The sequence below is a fragment of the Psammomys obesus genome, unplaced genomic scaffold (assembly GCF_907164565.1).
Source record: "Psammomys obesus unplaced genomic scaffold, mPsaObe1.curated_primary_1811, whole genome shotgun sequence".
Lineage (NCBI taxonomy): Eukaryota > Metazoa > Chordata > Mammalia > Rodentia > Muridae > Psammomys > Psammomys obesus.
The window spans coordinates 5,417,165-5,444,681 of NW_026596064.1; the positions used below are offsets into that span (position 1 = coordinate 5,417,165).

Here is a 27,517-nt window from a genome sequence, read left to right on the forward strand (position 1 = left end):
TTCTTCTTCTTCTTCTTCTTCTTCTTCTTCTTCTTCTTCTTCTTCTTTTTGGGAAAGGGTTTTTCTGTGTAAAAGCCCTGGCTGCTCTGTACTCACCTTGTAGACCAGAAATGACAGAGGTCCACCTGCCTCTGGCCCCTGAGATTAGAGGCATGTGCCACTACCACCTGGCATGTAACAATTCCTTAAGGCAGGCATGAACTCCATTTTACCCTCCAAATCAGAGACCAATTCATTTGTTCAAGGTCCTACATTTCTAATAGTGCATTGAGAGTCTGTTTGAAATTCTTAATCATGCCTTTCTGACTGTAATGACATGCTTTCCGTAGGCAATATGGCTGCTGGCATTCTTCATAAGTGCTTCTCCTACATTCCATGTGTGATCATTTCTCCTCTTAAAGTCCTACAGTCCCTGCCTCGTGCTGTGGGAGCTTAGCAGATACTGTCTTCCCTGAGTGTGGCTTCTGCCACTTCTCTTGAGTCCGTGCTACAGCTGCCTCCTTACACACGCTGCTGCAGGCATATTGGCTTTTGGTGTTTTCTATCAAGCAACGTAGCTAATGTTCGGATCATGGTGTCTGCTTTCTCCTCTGCTTGCAACCCTGTCTCGTAGGGTTAGGCTCTGTCTTTCTTTAGAATTCTGTTCAAATAGAATCTTACCAGAACTCTAACAACCCTTAGAAATACTCGTGTCTCCTCTTACAGGGATCATTTTGCTTTATGATGCTTTATTTGTTCATATATAATATTTATATTTTCTTTCTTTATTTTATTTCTATATTATTTACTTATTCATTTGTGTGTATGTGTGAATGTGTGTGTGCGTGTTCTACAGTGCACCTGTGTATCTCATAGGAGACCTTGTGGAAGTTGATTCTTGACTTCTACCATGTTGGTCCTGGGGATCAAAGTCAGTCCCATAGCCTTGGCGGCAGGACCTTTCATCCACTGAACAATCTTATATGACCTTTATTACATTTTATATATGTGTTTTCTTATTGTCCCCATGAATCGAAAGGTAACAACTAGGTCTTGATTTGGTTCCCACCTCTATTGCCAGTGTTTTGAACAGAGCCAGCCTATAAATGGGGACTCAGGAAATAGAGACGTGAAGCATGTGGGTGAATGTATCTAGGGCTTGGGAGAAGTAAGACCTGAGAAGCTACCTGAAAAGTGAGACACAGGGGAAGAGGCTGGAAAGAGATATCAGCTCAGATGTGAAAGGTAGCTGTGAGCAAGTAGAAGCAGAGGCATGCCATGATCTCTGTCCAGACAGAATAACACTCTAGCTGCAGAGAGGGAAGTTCCACCACTGGAGACTATGTGGCTGGGATGGAGAGAAGGCTGATGACTGCCTGGTTCCTGGCATTGTCTATTCTGTGTTGTTATCTTCTAAGAAAACAGGCCAGGCCAAGCCTCTTTAATGGGTATTGGAAAGGGTCTCTGCAAGAGTATGATGATGAGTCTCCTTTTCACATAGGCGGGATTGAATAGTTGAGCTCTGAGGATCGTCTGTAGGTGGAAAAACTAACAGAGGCTTAAACGTTTGTTTGTGAAGCAGTTCAGGGCTGACAGGTCACTGGGGACACCAGGGGCTCCGTTTTCCTTCATCTTTCTAGTCTTCTCCCTTTTGCGCAAAACCCAGGGCATTCATGCATATGCCCCCCAGTTGTAAGAAGGCCTTGTACCTCCATGGCCTCACTTTTGTGGGCCTCACTTTCCACAAAGGAAAGGAGAAGGAACAAGAAAACCAAAGGGTTTTCTTCGATGGAGGTTGTGCTCCTTTATCCCATGATGAAGGGACTTTGCCCTTGGGAAGTCCTCATGTCTCTTGTTGTTCAGAGAGTGTCCTTGGGCAGCCTCAGGCAGAGCAATCATACCTGGCTTTCTGTTGTTGTTGTTTCATATGAGGGTGGCAAAAACAACAACAACAACAAAAGGGAGGGTGTGAAAATGTTATCTGTTGTTTCGGCTGAAGATCTTGAGTTAATATGGTCCGTAAGAATCACAGCACATTCACGAGTGGTTGAAGATCCCATAAGAAATTGTGTGTCTTGAACACTCTGGACAGGTGTCCCACTCTTGAGCTACATACATCCTACAGTATAAGCTCACAAAGAAGAACTCAAATGTCTTCCTCTTCTAATATCTTGCCCCAAATATGAAATGTGCTTTGCCAAGAAAAAAAAATGATGGGAATGTGTGTGGAGGGTACCAATAACTAAAAACTGATCTCACGGTGGTAATATATGACTTTAGCACCAGAAAAGGTAGCATTGTAGTTCTTAAATAGTGTTTTAAATAGTATTGAAACAATGAGATGAGAAAAAGAGAAATAGAAAGAGACAGAGAGACACCAAGAGACACATAGACAGAAACAGAAACCAGACACAGGGAAAGGAGAAATCAGTGTGCACACGTGTGTGTGTGTGTGTGTGTGTGTGTGTGTGTGTGTGAAAGAGAGAGAGAGAGAGATTATATGTGTGTGTATGATTGTGTGTGTGATTGTATGTGTGTGAGATTGTGTGTGAGTGAGGATATGTCAGAATGTGTGTATGTGTGTAAAGCGTGTGTAAAAATGTGTCTGAGTGCCTATGGCAGTGCATGTGTATGTGTGAGCGTATGTGAGGTTGTGTGTGTGTGTGTGTAAGAATGTGTGTGAGTGCCTGTGGAAGTACATGTGTATGCATCAGTTTATGTGATGGTGTGAGTGTGTGTGAGTGTAGTGAGTATATGAAATAATGTGTTTGCGTACGTGAGTGAGAGAGGGGAGATGTGTGCCTGAGTGTGTTTACATCCAAACCTCAGCTAAATAAAAGTAGTTTTCACAGTGCTCGGATTTGGATCAATAGTGTGATTGCTTTGCATTTTCAAGTGGGTATATACATCCTTATACTGCATGTAAGAAGCAGATGCTGTATGTGATAAGCTGAGAGCAATGCCTATACGTTCTGCCGAGTTATTTCTGGAATGCGTAGGGAAACTTCTGCGAGGAGCAAAAGGTGCCTTGGAAGGTCAGCATACATGTCCAGGAAAGGGAGGCTCCTGCAGCCCATGGGACGAGCTGGTTAAGGCTGTGTGGTTGTCATGTACTACACAGGGGTGCTTTGCTTACTTTGGGGGTCAAACCCCATCAGTCTTATGATCTAGGATCCTGAGTAAGGGAAATGGATTTGCAAGTGCCGGGTGCGGCTTTGGATGGGGGTCTTTGATGGGGGACCTTTGGATGCCCTCTTTGTTTCAATGTTTCCTTCTGTCTTTTTTTTTTTTTTCTGTTCCCACCACATGTGAGCTGGTGGTGGGTGGGGGGCTCAGTGCTGGGGAGAACAAAATATGTTGAGTCATTAAGAGTAGTGGACTTGTTTATGCAGCAGAAGCAAAGTGCTCCCGGGGAATTACTCAGCAATTATTGGATCTATCCACAGGCCACTGATTTGTGCCCACTACTCTGAATTTTGAGAATAAAATGACTACAGATGGTTTTGAAAGAGATCTATTTCGTCTTGTTGTAGTTTGAAGGGGGCTGTATGTGAAAATGAGTACACTGACTTTTTCAGAAGCGCTTATGAAAAATTCTGCCTGTATCACTCTGTCATAAGCTCCATCTCACCAGCTGAGTCCGGGCACTGACAAATGCTGATACCTGGACCTTTAGCAAGTGTGGGGCCCACGTGGTGGGAGACACACTCCACCTGCATTTCTTCCCCTTGGCTGTCTCCACCTGTTTGCCCCACAGGCATCTCAAACTCAGTGAGTCGCCTTTCCTCCCCAGCTTCGGCTTCCCCAGCAATTCGCCCCTCTTCTGGAGACCTTTATTTATGACGATGGCTCATTATCTTCCCAATTATGCAGGTCTGAACAATCAGTCATCTTCTTCCCTTCAGTCTAATCAGGCTGTCAAATTCTGTCAAGCCTCTCTTTGCCCCACTTCTCAACTCTAGCTGTTCCCATTCCTACTGTGAATGGTGGGCTCCCAATAGATACCTTGAAGATGGCCGACTTCAGTGTTTGCCATGGCTTCCTGCTCTGTGCTTCTACTGATGGTTAAGAAATTTAAGCTGGGTATAAGGCACTGGTTCAAGGTGACCTTCAGCTCTTTACCAACTAGTACTGAGAACCTTGTTAGCGTTTTATTTTGCCTCTTTTCATCTGAGATGAAGATGGTGGTAGTTTGTCCTCAGTAGGATTATAAGGACGGAGCTTTTTTATTGATGCATGTATCTACACAGTGAGTAAATATTAAGCACCGTGAAATCTGGAGAACATCCTGCTCTAAGTCAGTCCTGGCCTCACATTCATTCAATTTAACAATCAGATTATCTTCTTAAAATGCCGCCCTGATCATCTCATTTCTGGGCTCAGAAGGTTTCATCGATGCCTCATTATCTACTTAGAGTCCACAAACTGGATTACAGAATCTCTCAGGTAACAGAATTGCCATAGCAGCTGTGAGAAACTGTAGACTAGGAACAGTGCATGTACCGAAGCCTGCGTTTTGATTGGCAAATAGTTAACATTCTGGAAAGATTTTTTTTTCTTTATGTGTGTGTTTAAATCCTCTACTTTGAGTACAATTGGATTTTAAAAAATTTTAATGACAGAATTAGAGATTGCAAGTTACTTTCATGTTTCTGTCAGTTAACATAGATCCTGGAGTGGTGGGAATATTCTAGTGTCGAAGTGTGAGAAGCATTAATGGGTAACTTTATAGCTTGATATACAGGATTGTTGCAATATGGATCCAACCTACTTTTCTAGTTTTTCCATTCCTGGATTCCAGTTATATAATTTATAACCTTATTAAATCAGACATGCTGATGTTCCCATATGTGTATCATCTTTCCTTTGTCAGAGTGGAATTATAGCCCCTCCCTTTTTACCTCTGCTGAAGCACTTAATCATGTCCCCATTACATATTCATCCATGCCATGAAGTCCAAGTGTTGATGATGAATTGAGAGAGGCTGATGAAGAAAGTTAAGGAAGATAACTTGAAGATGTCCTCCACTGAGGACCTTAATGTAGAAAATGCTTTCTTAAGCTTTGTTAGGAATAAATAGGTAAGATGGACATATTTGCTATTCATAAAAACAACAATTAAATGAACATTTATTAATAGACCAGTTGCTTCTTACAGAAGAAACACCTCTCTCCCCATAATTCCAGGGTGGGTACAGTCATGTTTATGGTGAGTGGATGTAAGTGCAAAGGAGGCATGGAAGATAGTCTGGGACTTGGAAAACCCTCTTCTAAAATGGTGTGGGTGAGTGCTGGTGTTGGGGTACTTAACAGTGCTCTATACTGGTAGGTAATCTTTCTGAGACCTTGAGAATAAGTATGAGGGATGAGCTGGAGAAGTCCAGGTGGGCAATTACTAACCCGATATCTAACTTCTACACATTGGCATCACACTTCTACCATCCAAAAAAAAGCAGAAGTAATAATTGTAATAGGAGAACCAAGTGAGGTAACCTAATTACTTCTGTAAATGCCTTATAAATGATAATGGTTTCCTTATCTATGAGATGGAGAGAATAATGTGTCTTCTATTGGGTTGTTACATGAGAATTCAGTGGGAAATCCACACAGAGTATTCACTAGGTGTCAGGAACATGATCTCCAAGAGGTATTACTATCTTTATTTCATAATCACCACTACTGAGCACACTCTACATCAATAAAAAGATAGGACAAAATTATAGTAGCAGTAGTAGCATTTTGGTTTTGTTTTGAGACTAGTTTGTGATTTGGGAACAACATCTTTGCAACTTCTTAGAAAGTTCTTTTTCTGAGTGCCTTGCCTTATAACTCTCTTTTGTTTATGCAATGCTTTGTTTATTTCAAAAGACTTTTACAAGTATTTACTTCATTAACTCCTGAAAACAACCTTGAATATTAATCAGGCATGAGTCGTGCCTGCCAGTGGAACAGACACTTGGAAGATGAAGACACTGCATTTTGGTCATAATTGAAGAATGCACCTGGTGATTGTAGAAGACTCCTGTTGGAGCTGCTGAAGAGGCCCTGAAGAGCTCTGGCTGTCTCTTGGCTCCGCTCTTCAGCTGACTGTTACAAAGATAGGCATAGGGTCACAGACACTTTCTATTTCTGCATTACAAGCAGCATTCAAGCAGGGGTGAGACTTGAAAACTGCTTCCCGAATTCACTTTGTAGAGATGCGACAGCGTCTTCCATGTTCTGCCTCGATGATTCTGGGTGTGAAGGAAAAGATGCGATCTCTTTAAAACTTTCTTTTTATTCTTTTCATCAGCGAAGGAACTCAGACAGGCAGTAAAAACTTATGCGATTGCAGGATTTGCACAAATTGTCATAGCGATTATCTCTGCAGGGTGGGATTAGATGTAATTTTCCTTTTAGGTTTTTTTTTTTTTTTTTCATTTATACGTACTTGAGTTTAATACCTATTCTCTCCACCCCATTACCCATTAAGTTTCATGTGAAAATACTGGGCTAACACGCATACCACAATACACATTTGAGTTTGTATCTGTGCTTCAGCTTACTACTTAGGCCATTTTGGGAACATCCTCTTGCCTCCTTGATTTGTTCTCTATGAGGTAAAAATGATAACAAGAGAAGCTGGGGAGGTGGCTCAGTGGTCAGAGCACTCATTGCTCTCACAGAGGACCTGGGCTCAGGTTCTAGCACCCCCATGGTGGCTCATAAATCCAGTTCCAGGGGACCTGTCACCTTCTTCTGGACTCCATGGGCACCAGACACATGCATGGTTACATATATGCATGTGGGCAAAGCACTCATACACAAGCACAGAAATAAATCTCTCAAAAGGAAATAACAGCAAGAATTCACAGCCCTTTGGTTTGTGAGGGCATTATACAGTAGCAATGCACTGTAAGGATTGTGGCCTGTAACAGATCTTAGAAGCAATGTCAGCACTCTAGAAAGTGGGAACTAGAGAAGTTTAAGTATTGCCTCTAGATTCTATGTGGAATCAACCATACAAACTTGCAAATGCATCTTAGCAAAGCCTTTGAGGTGGCATATTATCCCCAGTTCTCAGTTCTTTGCCAGTTGTCCTTTGATGACCGGTGTTTACATGCTTCGAAATGAAATGCTGCATGGCAACGAACAGAGACACTTGTTTAGATTATCCTAGGAGGGAGGCTGCAAAGCACTGTTTTGCCTGGGGGTGATCCAGGAAATCGAGGGACAAAGAAGAGGGTCTTTGCTTTGTACCGAGGCTGTATTCCAGGATAGGCTGGGATGCAAGTATTTCTGGTTCCCCCATCTGCTCATCTTGGCCTTGTTCAGACCACTCCACTGGTAGGAACGGAAGCCTCTGTTTCAGAGCTGGTCTCAATCTAGGGCCTCTGTAATTGGCTTATGTCCTTCATTAGGAATTCCTTTTCTTTAGAGCTGAAGATGAGATGCCCGATCTTGGGGAGAGATTGTGTACCACCCATTTATGCGTTTTATTGTTCCCCAGGTTATAAGTGAGGGAATGGGCAGGCTGCTCTAGCAGTGTTGCTGATGTTCACTGTCAAATCCAGGAAGTCCTAGGCAGGGTCTGTTAAGAAAGGAAGGCCCTCGGCTCCTATCTCCACCCCCACAAACTGGAGGCAACATGCCCTGAGGGGCAAGCACTGTCTTCCTTTCTGTTGAACTTCAAATTGAAGGCTTTCTGAATTGGACCTTGGATAAATTAACCACTCTCTCACCCTGGAGGGGTTTGGCAGAGACAGGTGGGAAAGGAAAGGCAAGACAGGAAGCTCATGTGTCAAGTGTGGCTCCCCTTTCCTCACTGAGATACCCAGCAGGGTCTGCTCTAGTTAGGGCCCTGCTGTCTTCTTTCTTGCTGTCTGAGAGTGAATGCCCCAGGGTCAGAGAGAGGAGTCCATGATGTAGCTTTTCAAGGATAGTCCCAGCTGATGATTAAGCTCCTATTGTCTTGATTCTGAAGTCTGTCCTTTGTGTTACCGCCGTATTCCCAATGCAGGTCCTCACAGTCGACACAGAGGTTGCTCTCTGATCTTCCTTAGTTTACACTCTTTAAAATCTACCCTGCCTGTCAAGTTCTGCCACTTGATCTTCATAATTCAAATTCATGATCAAGTTCATCTCTCTATCCTCAGTAAAAGTCTTCCCTTTTCCTTTCTTGTTTGTAAAATAATGTTACAGGACCAGACATCTTGCTTAGATCCATCTTTAACACCCTAGGTTAAAGATCAACCTTTTGGTTGATTTATTCTGTCAGTTTAAGCCATGCTAGAACATTCAATAGCTTTTGTATAAAGCTTTACAATTTCTTCTGATTATACTGTACAGGATTTGAAGAAGAAAGAGATAGGATGCAGGGAACTGGAGAATATCTCTATCAGTTTTCTTTTCTCACCAGATGGATGTCCTTGGAGTATTGGCATAAATTTTAAGATGAAGTTTATGTTCTGAGAATGATAGTGAAGATAGTTTGGCATTGGAAGAAAATGACCAAAAAATTGATCTGGAATAATAACTTGACATCATTGAAATGTTTTGCACTCTACAAGACTCTTATAGGAAGTTTGGCTTGGAAATATAGCTACAGGCACCACACCCTACTGCTAGCACCCAACTCCTTATCCCTCTAGACAGATGATAAATTATATTTCCTGAGGGCAAAATATAAGACTTGAGGTCGAGCAGACCAAAGCCAATAAATACTTCAGCAACTTAAAGTAGACCCTGTGAACTTTAATCTCTTTGTTAAATACAGAAAATAATGTTTGATTCATAAATTGCTTTGAGATGTGTAGACGGTGATCATAAAGCACCAAGCTGATAAATAGGCACCATGTGTCTTTACCATTCTAGGCCATTACTCACTGCGGAACTTCTGCTGTCTGTAAATACAATGCACCCGTGCAGAACATGAATGCTTGCTTTCTCTGCCACTCCACTTTGTATACTACTCCAATTGCTTGAGGCTGGGGTGGGGTTGGAAGGTGCTGGTTATTAAATATTTCAAGCTTAAAAAGAAAACTCATTTTTTTTCCATTTAGGAAACCTCAGTAATAGGCCTCATATATTGTTTTATAATCTGTCCTATCAGTGGTAGGTAGCGTTCTCATAATCTTTGACACTTCTTATCCTTTAACATTCAAATTAATGGCGAGTTCTTTCGGGATTGTCTGGTTAAGTCTGCTGTATGACCTTTCATGTGCAGCATTCATTAGTTTCTTCTCTTGCAGCTCATTTCCTTCTGTCTTTCTAAAGATGGTCTTTCCTAATAGATGCTGATCAACCTGAACATAGAAGAATTCACCTAGGGTGAACGCTGTCTAGACTAGTATTTTGTGCATAGTCCCATTCAGTACATTTTGTTGAATAAGACAGTTGGTGAGCTACCGGTCAGCAATTTTTGTCTTTTCTATGGCTTTGTCTTTGTACCTGTGAGAGCCTGTTTTATTATTGAATTCAGCACTTACTTGACCTGAACTCTGTTGTGCTCCTCAGTTAAAAACAAACAAACAAACAAACAAAAAAGACAAAAAAAAAAAAACGGTCTTGGCGTCTTTGAGCAATACACTTTTGTGAAAGGCTTGCTTTGATATTCTAAACTCATTATTAGTCTCTGCTTTCTGTAAAAAAATACATGAGACGTGGTGTGAGAAGGCTTCATTTGTATTCACAGTATGTTCTGGTGACTTGAAATGTAAATGATCAAGCCCTCTCAAGGGTACCCGTCTGCTTTTGGCATGATGTAGGATTAATTAACAAACATGCTCAAGTACTGCCTTTTTGGCTCTTACACTTAGATGACACTTACAATGCACATAGATTAATTTGCCAGACATTGAATTGTTCTGCCACTTCCCGGTGACATGAAAAGATGGCTTATTTGTTTTTATTTTTTTAGTGATAGCATTAGGTGGTCTTTGGACATGTAAGATATTTCTAAAGCTTTGACCACAGCATGTACTTGTGAACCCGATGGAGATCCCACCCCTCAGTTTCAGGACATTTCTAAAATGCTGCTGCCGTTCACAATGGTAACCGAGTGCCTGTCTTCCCAAGACGTTACACATACGGTGTTTTTGCTTTTGCCTTGAGCAGTTAGCCTAAATAAGTCATCAGGATGGTTTGTTTGTTCTGCCTTATAGTTTCTGATCAAAAGCTTCTTTATGAAAGATCAGCTGCCAAATGTGGAATTAAATGATGAGGTACATTTTCCATGCCTAATGCCTCCCAAAGTCAATTAGAAAACTCAACTTTTCGCAATGTTCTTAGCAGCAGCAGGTGTGACAGAGACCCAAAAAATCCCCACCCCTCCAACCCCCCCGTTGCTGTAACACTTACTTTTTGCTGTAAGAAATCCCATCTGGAAGTAGGAAAAACAGAAGTTAGATACTGTTATTTGAGGGTGAACTCCAGGTGAGCCTCAGTGTGGTAAGTCACCAACACAATGACTGTTGATGTTGGCTAAGGGGTAGGTTTTCTGCCTACAGAAGAAGGGGGAGGTTGCCATGGCATGGTCCCAGTGATGGGCTCACTGTCAGAGTACTGTTTTCCTTTCTTAATCAGGTATCTTAATAAGGACATTGGAGAACGGAAACACACACAGACAAGAAGAGCCTGGCTGGCCAGGGAATTTTTCCTTCTTGAATGAGGAGGAGTTGAAATGATGAGGTGTTTGTTTTGACTGGTGGTTTCTAAAATAAGTAAGTTACACACACAGAGAGACACACACAGAGGCACATACACTCCCACACATGTTAACACACATCCATACATACACAGGCATAAACTCCCATGCATATAGACACACTCATACACATATATGTGCAAGTACATTTACACACACATACACATACACACCTGAATGTAGAGGGGAATCTATCACAAACATTTATTTCAGTTTAGCTTTTAAGTGATTTTCAAACACAGAACTAGTTTGTTTTCTTAATGACAAATTAATTAGAGAAGAGATTAAGTTCGGTACTTTATATGGTAGGATGCTTATCTACATTGTGAGTTCTAGACTGACTTTAACCACAACTCATTGCTCCAGCCTTCTTCTACATAGATTTCTGTCCTGAAGTCAGGTAGAACCCATAATGACTTTCACTGTTCAATGAAAACACATGTTCTAGGCCCGCATTTCACATAACACTGCTTTTCTCTTACTTGACTTGTCTTTGAGTACAAGGATATTGTCCAATCCTAATCCTAAATTGCTCCATCCAGCTATTTGTTTTTAGGTTCAGTAGTAACAGGATGCCTAGAAACTTAAATGTACAGATCCAGGAACTTCAGGCCCTGGAACTGGAAAAAGTACTCAAGAGGACCCAGCTCTGTTTCCACTCTGTTGTTCTGAACCTGGGAAGAAATGCAAAGCTCAGTGGTCAAGACAAATATTAAAGGCTCAAACTCAGATGCCCAAGGCAATACCATCGTAGCACAGTGATACATCAAAAGCCTCAGCAAACTTTGTCTCCTTTTCCCCAAAGTAAATATATGCTATGGAATTTGAGTGAATCATTTCCATTTCAGGAAATGTCTAGAATTTCTTGAATTTTTTTGTACATAGCTTAGTATTTTATTTATTTTTTATTCATTTTCTTCCTCCTCTTTATACGCTATACATTTCTGAATTGGTAGGTTTCAGGGGGGGGGCGGGAAACTAGCACAAGAACACGGAGTTCTCATTTACTTCATGTTTAATTTTCAGTTCTGCTAGAGCTAGCTTGAAAGTTAGCCAGCACTCTACATACAGGTCAGCTAAACAGATAGATGTGAAAGTGGAGTGTAAGTCTAGAGTGGCTTCTCAAAGGTTGTATAGAAATGTATATTGTAGTAATGTCTAATGTACTAATGTCATCTGTATCCTCTAAGCCATAGCTTTTCTTTCATTCTACCTGAGTACCTCATGAAAAGCTGGGAGGCGCGGGGTGGGGGTGAGTGGGTGGGTGCGTTGCTTGCTGACTGAATCTCATCTGTGTTTGGTGGAATGCAACTGTTTTGGAGGGGAGAGAACAGGCTGTTAATCACAGCTTTACAAGACAGCTAGCATGACTCTTGTTGACCGTAACCGAAGGGAAAATGTTGAGTGTAGACTATACTCGTGTTATATGTTAGAGGTGATGGGATAGAGTCATAGCTCGGAGCTTCAGAGTACTTGCGGTTCTTGTAGAATTCCTGGATTTGGTTTTCAATACTCACATTGTAGCTCACAACCACCCAGAACTCCAGCTCTTGAACTTTAGGCCAGGAAGGTCATTTCTGGATCTCAGGGGCAACTGGATGGCCCTGGGCTTAATCTGGATTAATCTGAGTTGGTGGTTAGTCTTTGCTTTATGATAATGCTTATCTCTTAATCACACAAGTTACTATTTCCACACTAAAACAATATAGACCCTATGGAGTAAGAATAAATGAAGAGAAATAATGCCCTAGTTGAATCAAAAGTTTTAACTTTACTTAAAAAATTAGTACTTTTTAAAAAGTACTAATTAGTACTTTTTTAAAAGCAGATGTTAGGTTGGGTTCAGGAGAAGAATGGCTATCAATAAGACTGGGCACCAGCCTACTGATTTCATCTTCTTGTGGGGTGGTGAACACTTTGTTGGGATGGGTGGTCCATTATTCATTGTCTTGTTTGGCTATGGAGACCATGGAATTATTAGCAGCTGTGGAATCTAATTCTTGTGTCAGTTCCAACACTTGCTGCTGGGAAGCTATGGGCCTCAGTTTCATTCTGTGTAGACTAGAGACTGGAAACCTTGCGGGCTTCCACTTAGATGTAAAGATGGTGTTACCCTCTTGCCTGACAGTCCTTGCCTTAGGATGATGCTTATTTCTTTTTTTTAAATTTTTTATTAATTACACTTTATTCATTTTGTATCCCCCCATAAGCCCCTCCTTCCTCCCCTCCCGATCCCACCCTCCCTCCCCTTTCTGCACGCATGCCACTCCCCAAGTCCACTGATAGGGGAGGTTCTCTTCTTCTTTCTGATCTTAGTCTATCAGTTCTCATCAAAAGTGGCTGCATTGTCCTCTACTGTGGCCTGATAAGGCTGCTCCCCCCTCAGGGGGAAGTGATCAAAGAGCAGGCCAATCAGATTATGTCAGAGGCAGTCCCTCTTCCCATTACTATGTAACCCACTTGGACACTGAACTGCCATGGGCTACACCTGTGCAGGGGTTCCAGGTCATCTCCACGAATAGTCCTTGGTTGGAGTATGAGTCTCTGGGAAGTTCCCTGTGTTCAAATTATCTTGTTCTGTTGCTCTGCTTGTGGAGTTCCCGTCCCCTCCAGCTCTTACTATTTCCCACTTCTTACATAGAATTCCATTCACTCTGCCCATCAGTTGGCCATCAGGCTCAGCATCTGCTTTGACAGTCTATACTGCAGAAGCTTTCAGAGGCCCTCTGTGGCAGGTTTCAAGGTTGTTTCCTGTTTTCTTCTGGCTTTCAGAGGCCCTCTGTAGCAGGTTCCTAGGTTGTTTCCTATTTTCTTTTTCTTCTGATGTCCATCCTCTTTGCCTTTCAGAATGGTGATTGAACATTTTAGTTAGGGTCCTCTCTTTTGCTTAGTTTGTTTAGATGTACAGATTTTAGTGGGTTTATTCTATATTTTATGTTTATATGAATGAGTATAATGCTCAACCTCATTAGCCATTAGGGAAATGCAAATCAAAACAACCCTGAGATTTCACCTTACACCCATCAGAATGGCCAAGATGAAAAACTCAAATGACAACACATGCTGGAGAGGTTGTGGAGAAAGGGGAACCCTTCTCCACTGCTGGTGGGAATGTAAACTGGTACAACCACTCTGGAAATCAATCTGGCGCTTTCTCAGACAACTAGGAATAGCGCTTCCTCAAGATCCAGCCATACCACTCCTAGGCATATACCCAAAAGAGGCACAAGTACACAAAAAGGACATTTGCTCAACCATGTTTGTAGCAGCTTTATTTGTAATAGCCAGAAGCTGGAAACAACCCAGATGCCCCTCAACTGAAGAATGGATGCAGAAACAGTGGTACATCTATACAATGGAGTATTACTTTGCAATGAAAAATAAGGAAATCATGAAATTTGCAGGTAAATGGTGGGACCTGGAAAGGATCATCCTGAGTGAGTTGTTCCAGATGCTTATTTCTTAAACCTGCAGGTTATTATCTCCACGCTAAAACAACAGAGACTCTTTGGAGTAAGACTTTCCAAATGAAGAAAAACCATGCCCTAGTTATACCAAGACTGCCAACTTTCTAGTAATTTTAAAAACGATTTTCTGTGCCTCAGGTTCAGTGCCAGGGCAGTGGCCTAACAAGTAGCTGCGATGGCCAGGCAAGCTTGCTTTCCAGTTAGCAAGTAGAAGGACTATCCCTGACCACACTGGCTACAGGTCCCCGAAAGTGGCTTTGCTTTCTATCACCTCAGATATAGTCCATCTCCAGACCTGTGCTCTAAATATTGCTGGGCATGGATTACCTCTCCTGCAAGGGTCCCATTGTTTGTTACCACTTGCAATAGTGGGCAGACTCAGTTCAGAGATGTGGACTGAAAGATGAAGTGAATGACACTTTACCCTCAGAAACATCAGGCCTTAATTACAGTAGCTCTGTGTCTTAAGTGTTTCATATAGTCCATCTTTGAGGTATTAGCAGTTTTACAAGCATGTAAAGACGTTTTGTGTTCTCCACAGCACAGTCTACCTAGAAAATATAGAATACCTGTTCTTCAGCAAATGAAGCTCAAAACTTTGTATTTTAATTTGTACAGTATGCCTTAGAGAAAAGTTATCACTGTCTTTATTTTTTCAAAAAAAAAAAAAAAAGCTTTCTACTTAGCTTGTTATGTGTCTTTTAATTGGTTAGTTTTCTGTTTCTTGCTCTTTCAATCACCACTGCTACCACTCACACTTTGATGCTATGCGCTGTCTGCTTCCCCTTTACTCTTCTTGATGACCTGAAACAGGAATCTGAGAGATGGCAAAACTCAGCCCCACTCATGGCTAAGGACCAAGGAGGACATCTGGCTTGGCCGTGTTTCCCACTCACCTCTGGAAACACAATGCCTCTTCGTTCTACAGTTTTGTGTTTGGCAGCCAGAGACAAGTTTCCTCAGTTAATTAAACCACTCCCCACTGAGGCTGCCATGTTAGGATTAGGCTCCATTAGTCTTGCTCAACCCCCCCCTAAGTTCCCATCACAACGTCTACAGACTTCTTGAGTTCTTCTGGCCTGCCTCCTTCGAACAGTTTGTTCAAAAGTATCCCAATTGGAAATAAATAGTATTCCATAAAGACATAAATCATAGCTCATGTTACATTTTTTTTTCTTATACAGCTTTGATGGGTTCCTTTATCTTCAATGAACTTCATGTTATATTTTTAAAATCACTGTCTGTTTCTTTCTTTTTTTTTTTTTTTTGTCTTCCTGTTTGTCAACCACCAGACAAGAATTCACCTATTTTATAAAGCCTACTATGAGTTTATTGGAAGCTATGAGGCTTTCAGATTATTTTCCTAGGATTTGGTATAAAGTTATGATCAGTATAAAAGGTAATGAATGACTTTCATTCTTTCACACATTGCATTGTAAAAGTTTGCTCTCTTCTCTAAATTCCCATTTCTCTATAATTCAGAGAAATCTCTCTTGTTATTATGAAGATAGGTTAGCAGATGTGAATTTCTACTTTAAGTAATGCTAAATATTATGGGAACAGCTCTTTAAACCACTTGAAGACATTACAGAATACCAGGCTTGTTGGTCAGGAAACAACAAAGTCAGTGTCTGCCAGACTATGACTCTAAGTGTATGACTCTAAAATTTCATGTCAGTTTCATCAGTAGAAAGATAAGTGTGTGTATGTGTGTGCATGTGTGTGTGTGTGTGTGTGTGTGTGTGTGTGTGTGTGTGTCTGCCTGTATCTGTGTGGTGTGTGCCTGTGTATATATTTGTGGATGGGTGCCATGTGTGTGCTCAAGCTTGTGAAAGCCAGAGACTGATATTAGCTATCTTCCTTTATCACATTTCACTTTAATTTTTGAGAGTCTTCCAATGAACCTGGAGCTTACTGATTGGGGAAGACTAGACAGCCAACAAGCTCCAGGGATTCTCCTGTCTCCGTCATCATGGCTCTAGGATTACAGATTCATGTGACCATACTCAGCTTTTTTGGTGGGGACTGGGGAATCCAAAGTCAGGTTTTCATGCTTTCAGCATGAAGCACTTTGCCATCTGAATTACCTCTAATCCCAGTCATCATTTTTAATGCCAGCACTACTGGTACAGACTCTAAATAGCCCATTTAAATGCTCAGGTCTAAAAGAATTACAAGTTTTCTCTCTTAGCATCAGTCGCATAGGAAAAAGCTCTCTACTTACATGGCACCAGTGAAACTCACCTTTTTCCTGTGAGACTGATGCATTTCAATTAGAGAAAATGGCCTGAAAAGAGGGATATTTTATTTCATCATTTGCCTGTGATCCAGTTAGTAGCAATTCCATGTTAATAGTCTAGAAACATCAAGCTAGAAGAGAAACACCAGTCAGCAGCATGTTGGTAACAGCAAGAAATGGCAGTTGGATGGCATTACGAGAGGTAGCTGATGCTTAAACAATAAACTTAGCATCCCGTAGCTTCTGGAGGAATCACCTCCCTCTCAGCGGTTGGCAGTGGCTTTCATGGAAGGAAGTGCTGGAAAACATACAGATCCTGTGAGGGCCTTGAGTCTAATCAGGGGAGCCTTACAGAGTCCAGTCTATGTTTCAGGGGCATTAAGGGGTCAAGGATAATATGACATAAATGATGGACAGCAAATCCCTTCTTGGCCAAAACATGTGGGGATCGGGACAACCTTTATTAAGTTATTGAAGAATTTGTTATTTTTAGCATCATCTAAGAAAATAATTGGGAGATTTTAGAATAACTTTCTTCTAAGTAATCTACTCACAGAAGTTCTGAAGAAGGGGAAAAATGCAGTACTTACATGTCACTTAAGCAATACCCAAAAGTAGGCAGAAGTGGTGGGTCAGAAGTGTTCTTGATTAGAATTCCTCTGGAGATGATCTAATCTAGAGTTACCATTATCTTAGAAGGAGACCTAGGCCCCCTACAAAGATGTAGCAGATTGGCAGCTATAGCCTCATGTGGGTCCTCTAGCAAGAGAAGTAGGGACTACAGCAGGCACACACTCACTTGCCACCTTTTAGGTCACTTTCCTCTGGAGGGACTGCCTTGTCAGGCCACAGGTGAAGAGGACATGCTCAGTCCTGATGCAACTTGATGAGCTGGGGTGGATGGGAAAGGAAGTCCCTCTTTCTGAGGAAAAGGAGAGGGAGAGGGAAGGATAGGACTGGGAGGGGAAAAGGTATGGAGCTATAATAAGGATGCAAAGTGAGTAAAACATAAAATATAAAAAATACACCCTCCCCCCCCAAAAAAAAAGAAATAGTGATTCAGAAATGTACCCAGGGCCAAGCTATAAAGACAGCTACTGTTAGATTGAATTGCAATTTAATCGATTGCCAGCCTAGAGAGCTTATTATCTTAAAATGTAGTATTCTGTTAACAAGGTAATTTGACACTCTCATTGATATGCACATTTTAACACCATGAGTTATAAAAACATGGGGTAGGCCCTTGATGTGGACCTTAGACTTCTCCTCCTCAGCCATGGGCTTGACTAGTCAAACTCAGTTCTAAGTTCTAATAGGTAACCTTCATAAGGACAAACAGCCTGGGAGAGCCACAGCCCCTTTGTCACCTTTTTTGTAACTAGTCACTACACTTTCTTTGATTTGTGCTTTTCATTTAATACCTTGAGGTCTGTATGCCTTCAGGTCAGAACTTGGGCAACTGCCTGAGGCCTTTTTACAGTCAGTCATGAAGGACCCATTTTCGTTTGATTTTTTTGTTTGGCGACTGAGATACAAAATTTGGACTTTCAGCACAAATCCTGCTTTAGAAGGGAAAAAGAAAACAGAATCCCAAACTGAAGAGGTAATTTACCATCATTTGCCTGGTTTTATGGATGGACACCTGGAGAGAAGTTAAGGGTTCAAGTCATCCAGTCAGATCCAGGGTTCCCTGAGGGGTCTTTTCTGTGGAACCACAACGCCTGCGAGACTGCTTATGACAGATGGCTGTGGTCTTTCTGCCTTCATCACTTTCTCTCCCTCCAGTAACATAATCTACAGACTTTCCTGGTTACCCTTGCCAGTAAATGGTTAATCTCACAGAGCCCAAGGCCCTGGAAACTTCTGGGAGAGAGCCAGGTGAGCAAAGAGAGTAGATAAAGGCAGCACCTGCCTATGGGCTTGGAACAGCCTAGGGACACTGAGAGAATGTAAACACATTCTGCAAATCTTGTTGTCTGACTCCGTGCCAGCGTCTTTTGGGTTCTTGTAATGGAAAATATTTCATCTGAGGTCATTCAATGAGCAGCGGAGACTTGAATACCCACCACGATGCCAATTCGGCCCCTGCTTTTGTCCAGATTAAATAAGCAAGGGACTAACGTTTCATGGGCCTAGAAGATCTGCCTTTCAGCAGTGAAATCTGTAAGGTAGGAAAAAGGAGACAGGAAGAAAATAAGCTGTGCTGTTCTGAACTGCTCTCTCCTGCCCCCACCCCTCCTGTGGCCTCCTTGTGTTTGCTCACCAGTACTTACAAGCACACGCCCTGCGTTTAGAGTAAGAGTTAATATCTGTGCTTCCTCATAAATCTCCATTCAGTGCCTCAAGCTATGTTTTTAATTCTGTGGCGCAGCTTTTGAGATCTGAGATGAGTGGAAAGGAGGGGCAGCTGACGAGGTAATAATGGGAGCTGCCATTTCTCTGGGGAGCAGCCTTCAGCTCACGCCTTAGCAGATAATCTTGGGAGGCCAAGAGGTTGAAGAGCAGGACTTGGGAAGTCGGCGTTTTGTCCTATGCAAAGCAATTCATGGATTCTCCCCCAAGAAAGAAAAACTCATGGAATGAACAGATTTAAACCAGAGAAGGCACTGATCGTGCCTGTTTCCTAGTTCACAAAGAGGAAGAAGAGGCCTCCCTGAAAAGACTAGCTCCTGTCTTATAAAGCTTGTGATTAAAGAGATGTTTCTCGCCATTCAGCTTGGAGTTACTTTTTGTGCTTAAAGCGTACTTCTCAATGCCCAGGGTCCTCTGGGCTCATCTGAGTAATTCCTTCCTTATAGACTTACTTCTTCAGAAGGTAAACCCAGTTTGCTGCGGAGGCTGAAATTTGTAATTGTCTAGGCTCTCTCTCCTACCAATGACTGTATTTTAGAATTCTGAGTCACTGAGTAAAACAGATAATTAACATGGGTATAAAAAGAACTGAAGCCTTTGAAAATTCCAGTTCTTAACATGCATGTGTATTTGTGTGAGAGACAGAGAGAGAGAGAGAGAGAGAGAGAGAGAGAGAGAGAGAGAGAGATGGAAGCCATCCTGGAAATTTCCTTCTAACTTAAGATGTCTACTATCCTAAAATCTATTATCACAAACTTTCCACCAAGCTCTCTCCTGGAGAGACCTACTCTCATTTGAAGCTTTTGCTATATTTTGGCCAGTTTCTGTGAGACTTTAATGCTTACCTAGAAAAAGACCACATCTGCTTTCTTACTTCCAGAACTATGGAAATCTAGAGGATAGAAAGCAGAAAGAAAAGAAGTTTCAACAAGAATCTTTCACTTCTTCCAGGCATACACACACACACACACACACACACACACATATATATATATGTATATATTCTGATTCATAACAATGTGCAAAATGGAAATCATCTTATAGTTGGGGTCACCACAACATGAAGAACTGTTTTAAAGCATTGCAGCTTAGGAAGGCTGAGAATCACCACATTACACCATGACTTAGAAAGCAGCCAGAGCACATGGGAAGTATTCTGGAGGCACAGTCAGGTGGACAAAATGGGTCAGTGGCTTTGACAAACACAAAACACCTCGAGACTGCCTGTGTGATGAAGATTTCTTCCTCCTATTTGTTCTCTTCACTAGCAGTTCTTGACTCGATAACCTAATTAAGTCTGTTCCTTGTTTCCTATAATTAGTGTGTGCTTCTCAAGTTTTCTCAAACACACTGATGTCTAGATTAAATAAAATATAAAACATGTGTCAAGCTTTGAATATATGACAATTGGATAATGCCATGAAACATACAAAACATTTTTCATCTATCCTTTAAGAAAGGATTTATTTTATTATTTCTGTATGTGTATATCTGTATGCATGTATGTTTGTGAATGGGTGGTAAACAGGGTGCTGGGGGAGAGCATCTGAGCCCTAAGGGCTGTGGCTCCGGCTGGTTATAAACTAACTAGTATTTATGACATGCCCATGGCTTCTATGTTACTCCTAGTTACTGACTAAACTAAATGTCACAAACCCTAAAAGACTAAAAGACATGGTGGTCACAGAAGTTTTATCGAATGTACAACATATTCAGAAGGTTCAGAAAGAGAAACAAATCAGATTCTAATTTACAATGAGATTCAGAAAGGAAAATTGATTTGTCCATGACACACTAATGACATTTTGCTCATTGCACTTTATTCTCCTTTTTTAAAAAAAAAAAAAAAAAAAAAAAAAAAAAAAAAAAAAACCAAACTTGCATTATTTTCTCTATGAGCATAAGTTACTGCTGCGTGAAACATTCCTGGCTATAAAGGTGTGTATAGTCACCACAATTGTCCCAAAGATGTTTAACAGAAGAGATGACAACCAAAGACTTTTTTTCCCTACATAATATTTTTATTAATTATTTGGGAATTTGGTACAGTATACACTAATCACACTCCTTCCCCATCACTGCCAGATCCAGGGCCTAACAAGCCTTACCTTAAATCCTGCCATTGGAGTAGATACTCAATTTTATATTTCTTCCCAATTCCATAACAGATTCTAAAACTCTGGGAAAGGTCATTGTCATGGTTGAAATGGTCAGATATTTAACAAAAATATCCTTTTTGAATTATATCTTGACTTTCATTCAAGGCTTCCTTGCATAAAAAAAAAAAAAAAAAACAAGTGTACTTTCTGGGAAGCTATCTTGACAGACTTTTTTTCCATCTCTTTTGGATAAACAAAATAGTACTTGGTGCATAAATTGACATACAAAGAAGTAAATAATTGCATTGTGAAAGTTGTTTTAATTGGCTCAAGCCAGAATGCTCCACAAACGAGCAAGCATGTATTCATAAAGTTTGTTTTTATTGCTGGAACAGAAAAAAATACCCCCCAAATGGGAAAAAGACAAGGGTATGACCAGAATCAGTACAACATCTGAGAAGGGAACTTCAGAGGCTTGCTTGTTTTTATTTTCCTCTTTTTTTTTAAATTTTTCTCTTATACTTTTGGGGCAAAGGCTTAAGTACAAAAATGTTGAGTTTCAGCTTTCAAACACAATCATGAAATACCTAAGAACTGGGCAGTGGGCTGTGCCAGGTGCCTTTCTTTTTTTCCCTAAGACACAGCTTGGGATCAGCCGCAAGATGGTGGGGCTGTGTATATGTGAGACTGTTTACACTCACCTCTAAGTGAATAAACATTCAGAAACCACATGATATTCCCAACGGAATCCTTCCTTAATACAGGAAGTGACAGCATTCTGAAGGCACCACAATTAAGCTCTGGTTTCTCAATTTCAAAATCCCAGGATTGAATTTCTAGAAGAAATGAGCTGAGGGCTCAGGATGCTTCATGGAGTTGCTTAGAATTACAGCCAACCTGGTTCTAAGGCTTGTTGAATGCAGAGCCCTGAGCTTGGCTTAACCTCTAGGCACCTCTCTGCATCCTGAGCTGGCTGAAATCATAAACCCTGAATTCTGTTGGACACACTGAAAAGCAGATGCTAGAAACGTGACAGTTCTTTTCACTAATGACACACCCCTCTGCCATGACTTCCTGCCTCATACTCCCTTTTGAATTTCCCTTACTTTGCATTTGGGTTCAGCTGATACCAGGTCTAGGTTAGATCAGACAATGGCTTCTTTCTGCACATTAGGAATCTGGGCTGAGTTTAGGGGGAGAAACAGGCAGGGTGTCCATAAACATCGGTTCGACCCTCACTGCACCTCTATCAGGTAGACTTTGTGTAGGGAACAGAGGACCAGGAGATGCAAGAGAGGAGTCGTTGACTTAGGAAGGTGAGGAGTTTGAATGGTCCTCATGTCTCTCAAAAGTCATAGATGTCCTATCATTTGACAGATCGTATGTTCTTTCTTAGTTAGTTCTTCCTTCTGTTTACTGCTCTGTTTAAATGATGCCTTCTCGGGGATGGAGAGATGGCTCAGAAGTTAAGAGCACTGGTTGTTCTTCCTGAGGGCCCAGGTTCAATTCCCAGCACCCACATGACAACTCACAACTGTCTGTAACTTCAGTTCCAGAGGATGCAACACTCTTACACAGATACACATCCACAGAAAACACGACTGTATCTTACACAGATACACATCCACAGAAAACACGACTGCACATAAAATGAAATGCTACTAATACTTTAAACAGTGGCTTCTCATCATCTCCTTTCTTTGTCTCCCATCTTTAATGTGCTTGTCTATGTCCTATTGTTTGGCACCTCTACTTACTTGTTTTCATCATAACCTCATCATCAGGCCAGCTCTGGCTGCTGTCCTTAGCATGAGGCTCACATTTCCCTGTGGATACTTAACAGCCTTGTTACCTACGCTGTTTGAAATCAAGTCCACTCTTTTTCCTCCTATATTCCTTAACAGTTTGGTTTAAGGTAAGCCACTTACCTCAGTAGAAATTGGAGGGTTACAGTCCTTTGCCACATTTCTCTTGCTGATTTATCTAACAGAAATGTTAAATCTAATAAGAATCTCCTCCCTCTAGGAGACCAGGAGACGGCCTTAGGATTTGCTGGGGGAGCACTGAGGGGCAGTCTCTACTGTCTCGATGGAACCCGTGGTCTACCGAGGTTCCCTATGCTACCTTCACTGAGCACCCTATGAAAGACACCAGTGAGAAGTTCCTTGAGATCTGCAAGGTAGGTAGTTCCTTGTCACATCTTAGCTCTGTTGGCGAAGCTGTGTGCTTCTATGAGATATTGTATCTTAAAAACTGCTAAGAGGCAAACTGACATTCAAATAGAAATGTAATGCCTCCTGGGGTCTTTTCTGAGACTGACACTCCACCAAGGACCATGCATGGATATAACCTAAAACCTCTGCTCAGATGTAGCCCGTGGTAGCTCAGTAACCAATTGGTTTTCCCTAGTAAGGGGAACAGGGACTATTTTTGACAGGAACTCAATGGCAGGCTCTTTGACCTCCCCACCCCTTGCCCAAGGAAGGAGCAGTCCTGCTAGGCCACAGAGAAGGACTTTGCAGCCAGTCCTGAAGATACCTGATAAAACAGGGTCAGATGAAAGGGGAGGAGGTTCTCCCTAAGCAGTGGACTTGGAAAGGGGCAGGGAGGAGATGAGTGAGGGAGGGTGGGATTGGGAGGGAATGAGGGAGCGGGATATAGCTGGGATACAGAGAATAAAATGTAACTAATAATAAAAATAAAAATAAAATAAAAAATGCACAAAAAAGAAATGTAATGCCTCTTTAGACACTTATATGAACAGTATAGCTATTTCATAGATACCATTTATATATTATATTTGTGTAACCACAATGTGCCCCTGCTCTTTTGCTATCTTCTCAAAGAATATTATAAAAACTGGAATACTTATGTTTGCCTTGGCCATACTTATTGCAAGAGGGTGATTGTGATTTTCTCTGTATAGGTACATCATAATTGTTGTATTCTGGGAAAAAATATGAAATAGTGTGAAATATGTTTTGTCATACTGGCTCTGTGAACATACAATATAAGGTCCTTTCTTTTCATGGGATGGTCTTGGTGATCCCATCTGTTGAGTGAATGTGCTGATACTACTCTTCCTGCTGATCATCTCATGGACTGCTATCCACTCAAATGGATAACATGTTTAAATCCTCCAAAAAGCACAATGCAGTGTGTTTTTGTTTTGTTTTGTTTTTACCTTCAATTCTCATCCTCTCAGATTTTTAACTCTTCAATGACAGAGATAGTCCCTCATTCTGTTTTATAATCAATTCCAGATAACTGAAGTTCAGGGACACCCTACGTAGTTAGAAAGTAAAACAGAATTGAAATTGAAGATTCAGTGACAAATCAAACTATTTTCACAAAACCAAATACACATATGAGTTTGAGCATATAGACTGAGAATTTGTGGCCTTTTCTTTTTTCATGTTTACCTTGACATCTGTCTTTTAATATATAATAACCCATTTAGTATAAATTTAAAACTTGGTTGTTTGAATCTAGAGTCCTGTTAATGGGACATTAAAATTCTTGCATTAGTAAACACATTTATGAAAGTAAATTTGCATGCTATAAGTGAATAAATTGGTAAGCACCTTTCTGTATAAGCTCTTGAGGCACCATGTCTGTAAGAAGGAGCTAGATGGGGTCTTATGTTCCCATGACATAAAGATAAATTGGCTTCAGCCCTTTCTACTCCGAGGAGAAGTTAGTGGTGTTCTTGGGATTCATGCAGGGGTTCAGGGTTTCACGGTTGATTCCGGCTCCAACTACTGCAGGCACTGAATTAGTTCAGGGCTCATGTTGCCACATTTCATGTGATACCAGTTCACCATCTCTCAGCCAAAGCATCAACCTCAGCTGCCAGGCTGACTCTTTACCACCTAGAGCCAACGGAACAAAACAACATGAAAACCAAGAGCAGCACTCTAAGGCCTCCACCACAGCAGACTGTAAGAGCAGACTTGCTGAGGGAGTCTAGAGCCTCCACCGCATCTTCCCCTCCTCTTCAGTTCTCGCCGTCCTGCAACCTCTGCTTTTCACTGTTACTATGAGGAGCAATGCAAGACATATATTAAGATGCCTGTTAATCTAGACTAAAGAGCCCAACAATGAATTTTCTCAAGGGCATTTCCTTTCTTTGAAGAAAAACTGTCTTATAATCATTAAAGTGATATACATTTTTGTATTAGGAGTTGAATTTTATTATTAGCCAATATAAACACTAACTGACTTAGTTATTACATATGTTACTTCCTGGGACAAGCCTTCTCTTATTCCTTGTACCAGAGGCAGTACCTACTTATTTCAAAATGTCCTTTGCTGGAAGAAGTTCATAATGAATGATTAAGGAAAATGTTCTATGTGCTACGGAGAAATGTGACGGCCTGATGGGACTTTGTTTTAGTCTGTTACATACAGATGTAATCAAATACATTTATTTCAAAGAATATGAAAGTAAAATATTGAAGGGAGTTTGAATCATTGCTTAAGTATGAATGTAAATGGGAGATTAGAGTATTGCGTTAGCACTAGAGCTCTGTGTGTGTGTGTGTGTATGTGTGTGTGCGTGCATGTGTTTGTGTGCATGTCTGTATATGAAGTGCATGCACAGCTATACAAACATTTTGAATATTAGTTGTTTGTTTGGTTTTTAGTCAATCATATTACTTTATGGCTCTGTTAAGTGTGTTGATTTTAAGATTTTTTTTTTCTTTCTGTGAGTGTACCGAAAATAGAATTTCTTTCAGAGGAGTGGAGTAAGAGGTTTCTTTAAGGGATGAGAGTGGATAATGACCAAAGGGGACATGGCATAGGGCACAATCTAGAGGAATGAGTTTAGGTCATTGTCAGAAAGACCATTGCAAGATCATTTCCTCTTAAACTATTCTGGAGTCCAGAATCTTTTTGTTGTTGTTCCTGGCACCAGCTTGAAACTTTCATTCGTTAAAGTCAAGTCTTACTAAAAATTATCCCCAAACAAAGCCCTCTGGGAAAGCAAATGGACACCATATGGGATGTGAGAGGATAAGTCTTTGATCTAGGTCTTCACTTCTTTTTGTTAGTGGTTTATATGTCATAATATTATATGTAATTAGGGCTTTATCCAGCACTGAGTTGGAGTATGGCTTTACTATACTAACATAGAAGAGGAGATTGGGAAAGGGCTGCTTTGGTGAATCTTGAATACTGGTTATGTGACTATTTTCATGTAATATGAGATTTTTAAAAAATGATTGAGATATTTTCTCATATTCTCTTATTGATAAAATAGGCAGAAGAGGAAAATGGGAGAAATGCTAAATCAAATTCAGGAAGCAATTCAACATTGTGTCACACACAGAGGAGAGAGACTAAAGTTGAGTTACACATAGTCAAAATGTTCAAATAACTTACAAGCTAATGAACCAACCTATTATTAAACAAAATTAAACTTATTCTTTCCAAGAGCATTTGACTCTGAATCCCTTTCTTCACAGAACCTTTTCTGGCATTCACAGACTACAGGTAGAATTGTTGCTAAGGATACAAATAAAAATGAGATAATATTTGAGCAATGTGAAAGGTAGTATTTGACAGAAGAGGCAGGCAAATAGGAAAAGATTTAAAAATGGAAACCAACTGACTGAAACAGAAGTTTGGTTCCAGTGAAAAAGACTGAAGGTAGTTCAGCTCATATGTGATCTTAGGAATTTCCCCGATGTGAATATATAATGACTTAGATAATAGAAATAAGAGACCAAGTAAGTTAAGAGTGATAGTAGGGAGTAGAGAAAATTTTAATTACTCAGAAAGAAGTTAATAAAAAGCACATATGATATAGAAAATACTAGGGAACCTAAGATGCAGTAACTCCTGGGTAGTTAGACGGTGTTTACACTAACCTGAATGGAGATATCCATGAATGGGAGAGGTCAGTTTAGCTTATGAGATGTCGTGCTTGAAGCATCCACAGAAGAGTCAGGCAGGTTAAAAGTTAGGTCTGAACTGCTGAAGAGAAAGTTGAACTGGAGATAGATAATTCAGCTGAGGTGACATTATAACAGGGCAGAGAGACTGGGGTAGTTGCTTAGGAATGCATTTGAGAAAGAAGTGTGCATAGACACAGGTGTTCAAATTCAAATTTATACTATCTCTAAACATTGTCTCCTAATAGCATTTCTATAATGGGTTGTAAAAAAAAAAAAAAAAAAACATGATGACCCCTGTTACCATCACAGCAAAGGTAGGTCACTTCTGGGTCTAGCAAACAGGGAGCTCAAAAGGCTTCTTTCCAGAAGTTCCTCATATTTGCCCACCTCAAAATCCTTTGAAACCTGCACATATACCATGCTTTGCACTGCTCACAAAACATAAGATACTAGATTATTTTGCACTGAATGTACTTGCATAGTACACAAAAATAATCTCATGTGACTATGTCATTTTACTTTATCTTTATTGCTTAGAGTGTGATATTGTCATGCAAATCAACTTATAAAAACTTGTCAGGTAGGAGTCAGTATCTTCATGTTAAAAGTCAGGGCACTTAAGCACAGGGATTAAGTGAGCAAACTAAGGCCATACATTAATAAATATATACCCACACCTTAACAGTTACTAATATTGATGGAACTTGGTATAAACCTACAGGGCTTCTTTGCGTGTGTACATGTAATGCTGTGTGTGTGTGTGTGTGTGTGTGTGTGTGTGTGTGTGTGTGTGTGTGT

General features: G+C 40.8%; 1 protein-coding gene across 1 annotated transcript in view; it reads left to right on the top strand.

Moving 5' to 3' along the window:
- Tprg1 (tumor protein p63 regulated 1) overlaps positions 1–27,517 on the top strand; it is a 101,811-nt gene that overhangs the window by 69,876 nt on the left and 4,418 nt on the right. The window contains exon 4 of the mRNA XM_055624751.1: positions 22,845–22,998. Within this exon, the coding sequence (XP_055480726.1) occupies positions 22,845–22,998 (154 nt within the window). The remainder of the gene's footprint in view (positions 1–22,844; positions 22,999–27,517) is intronic.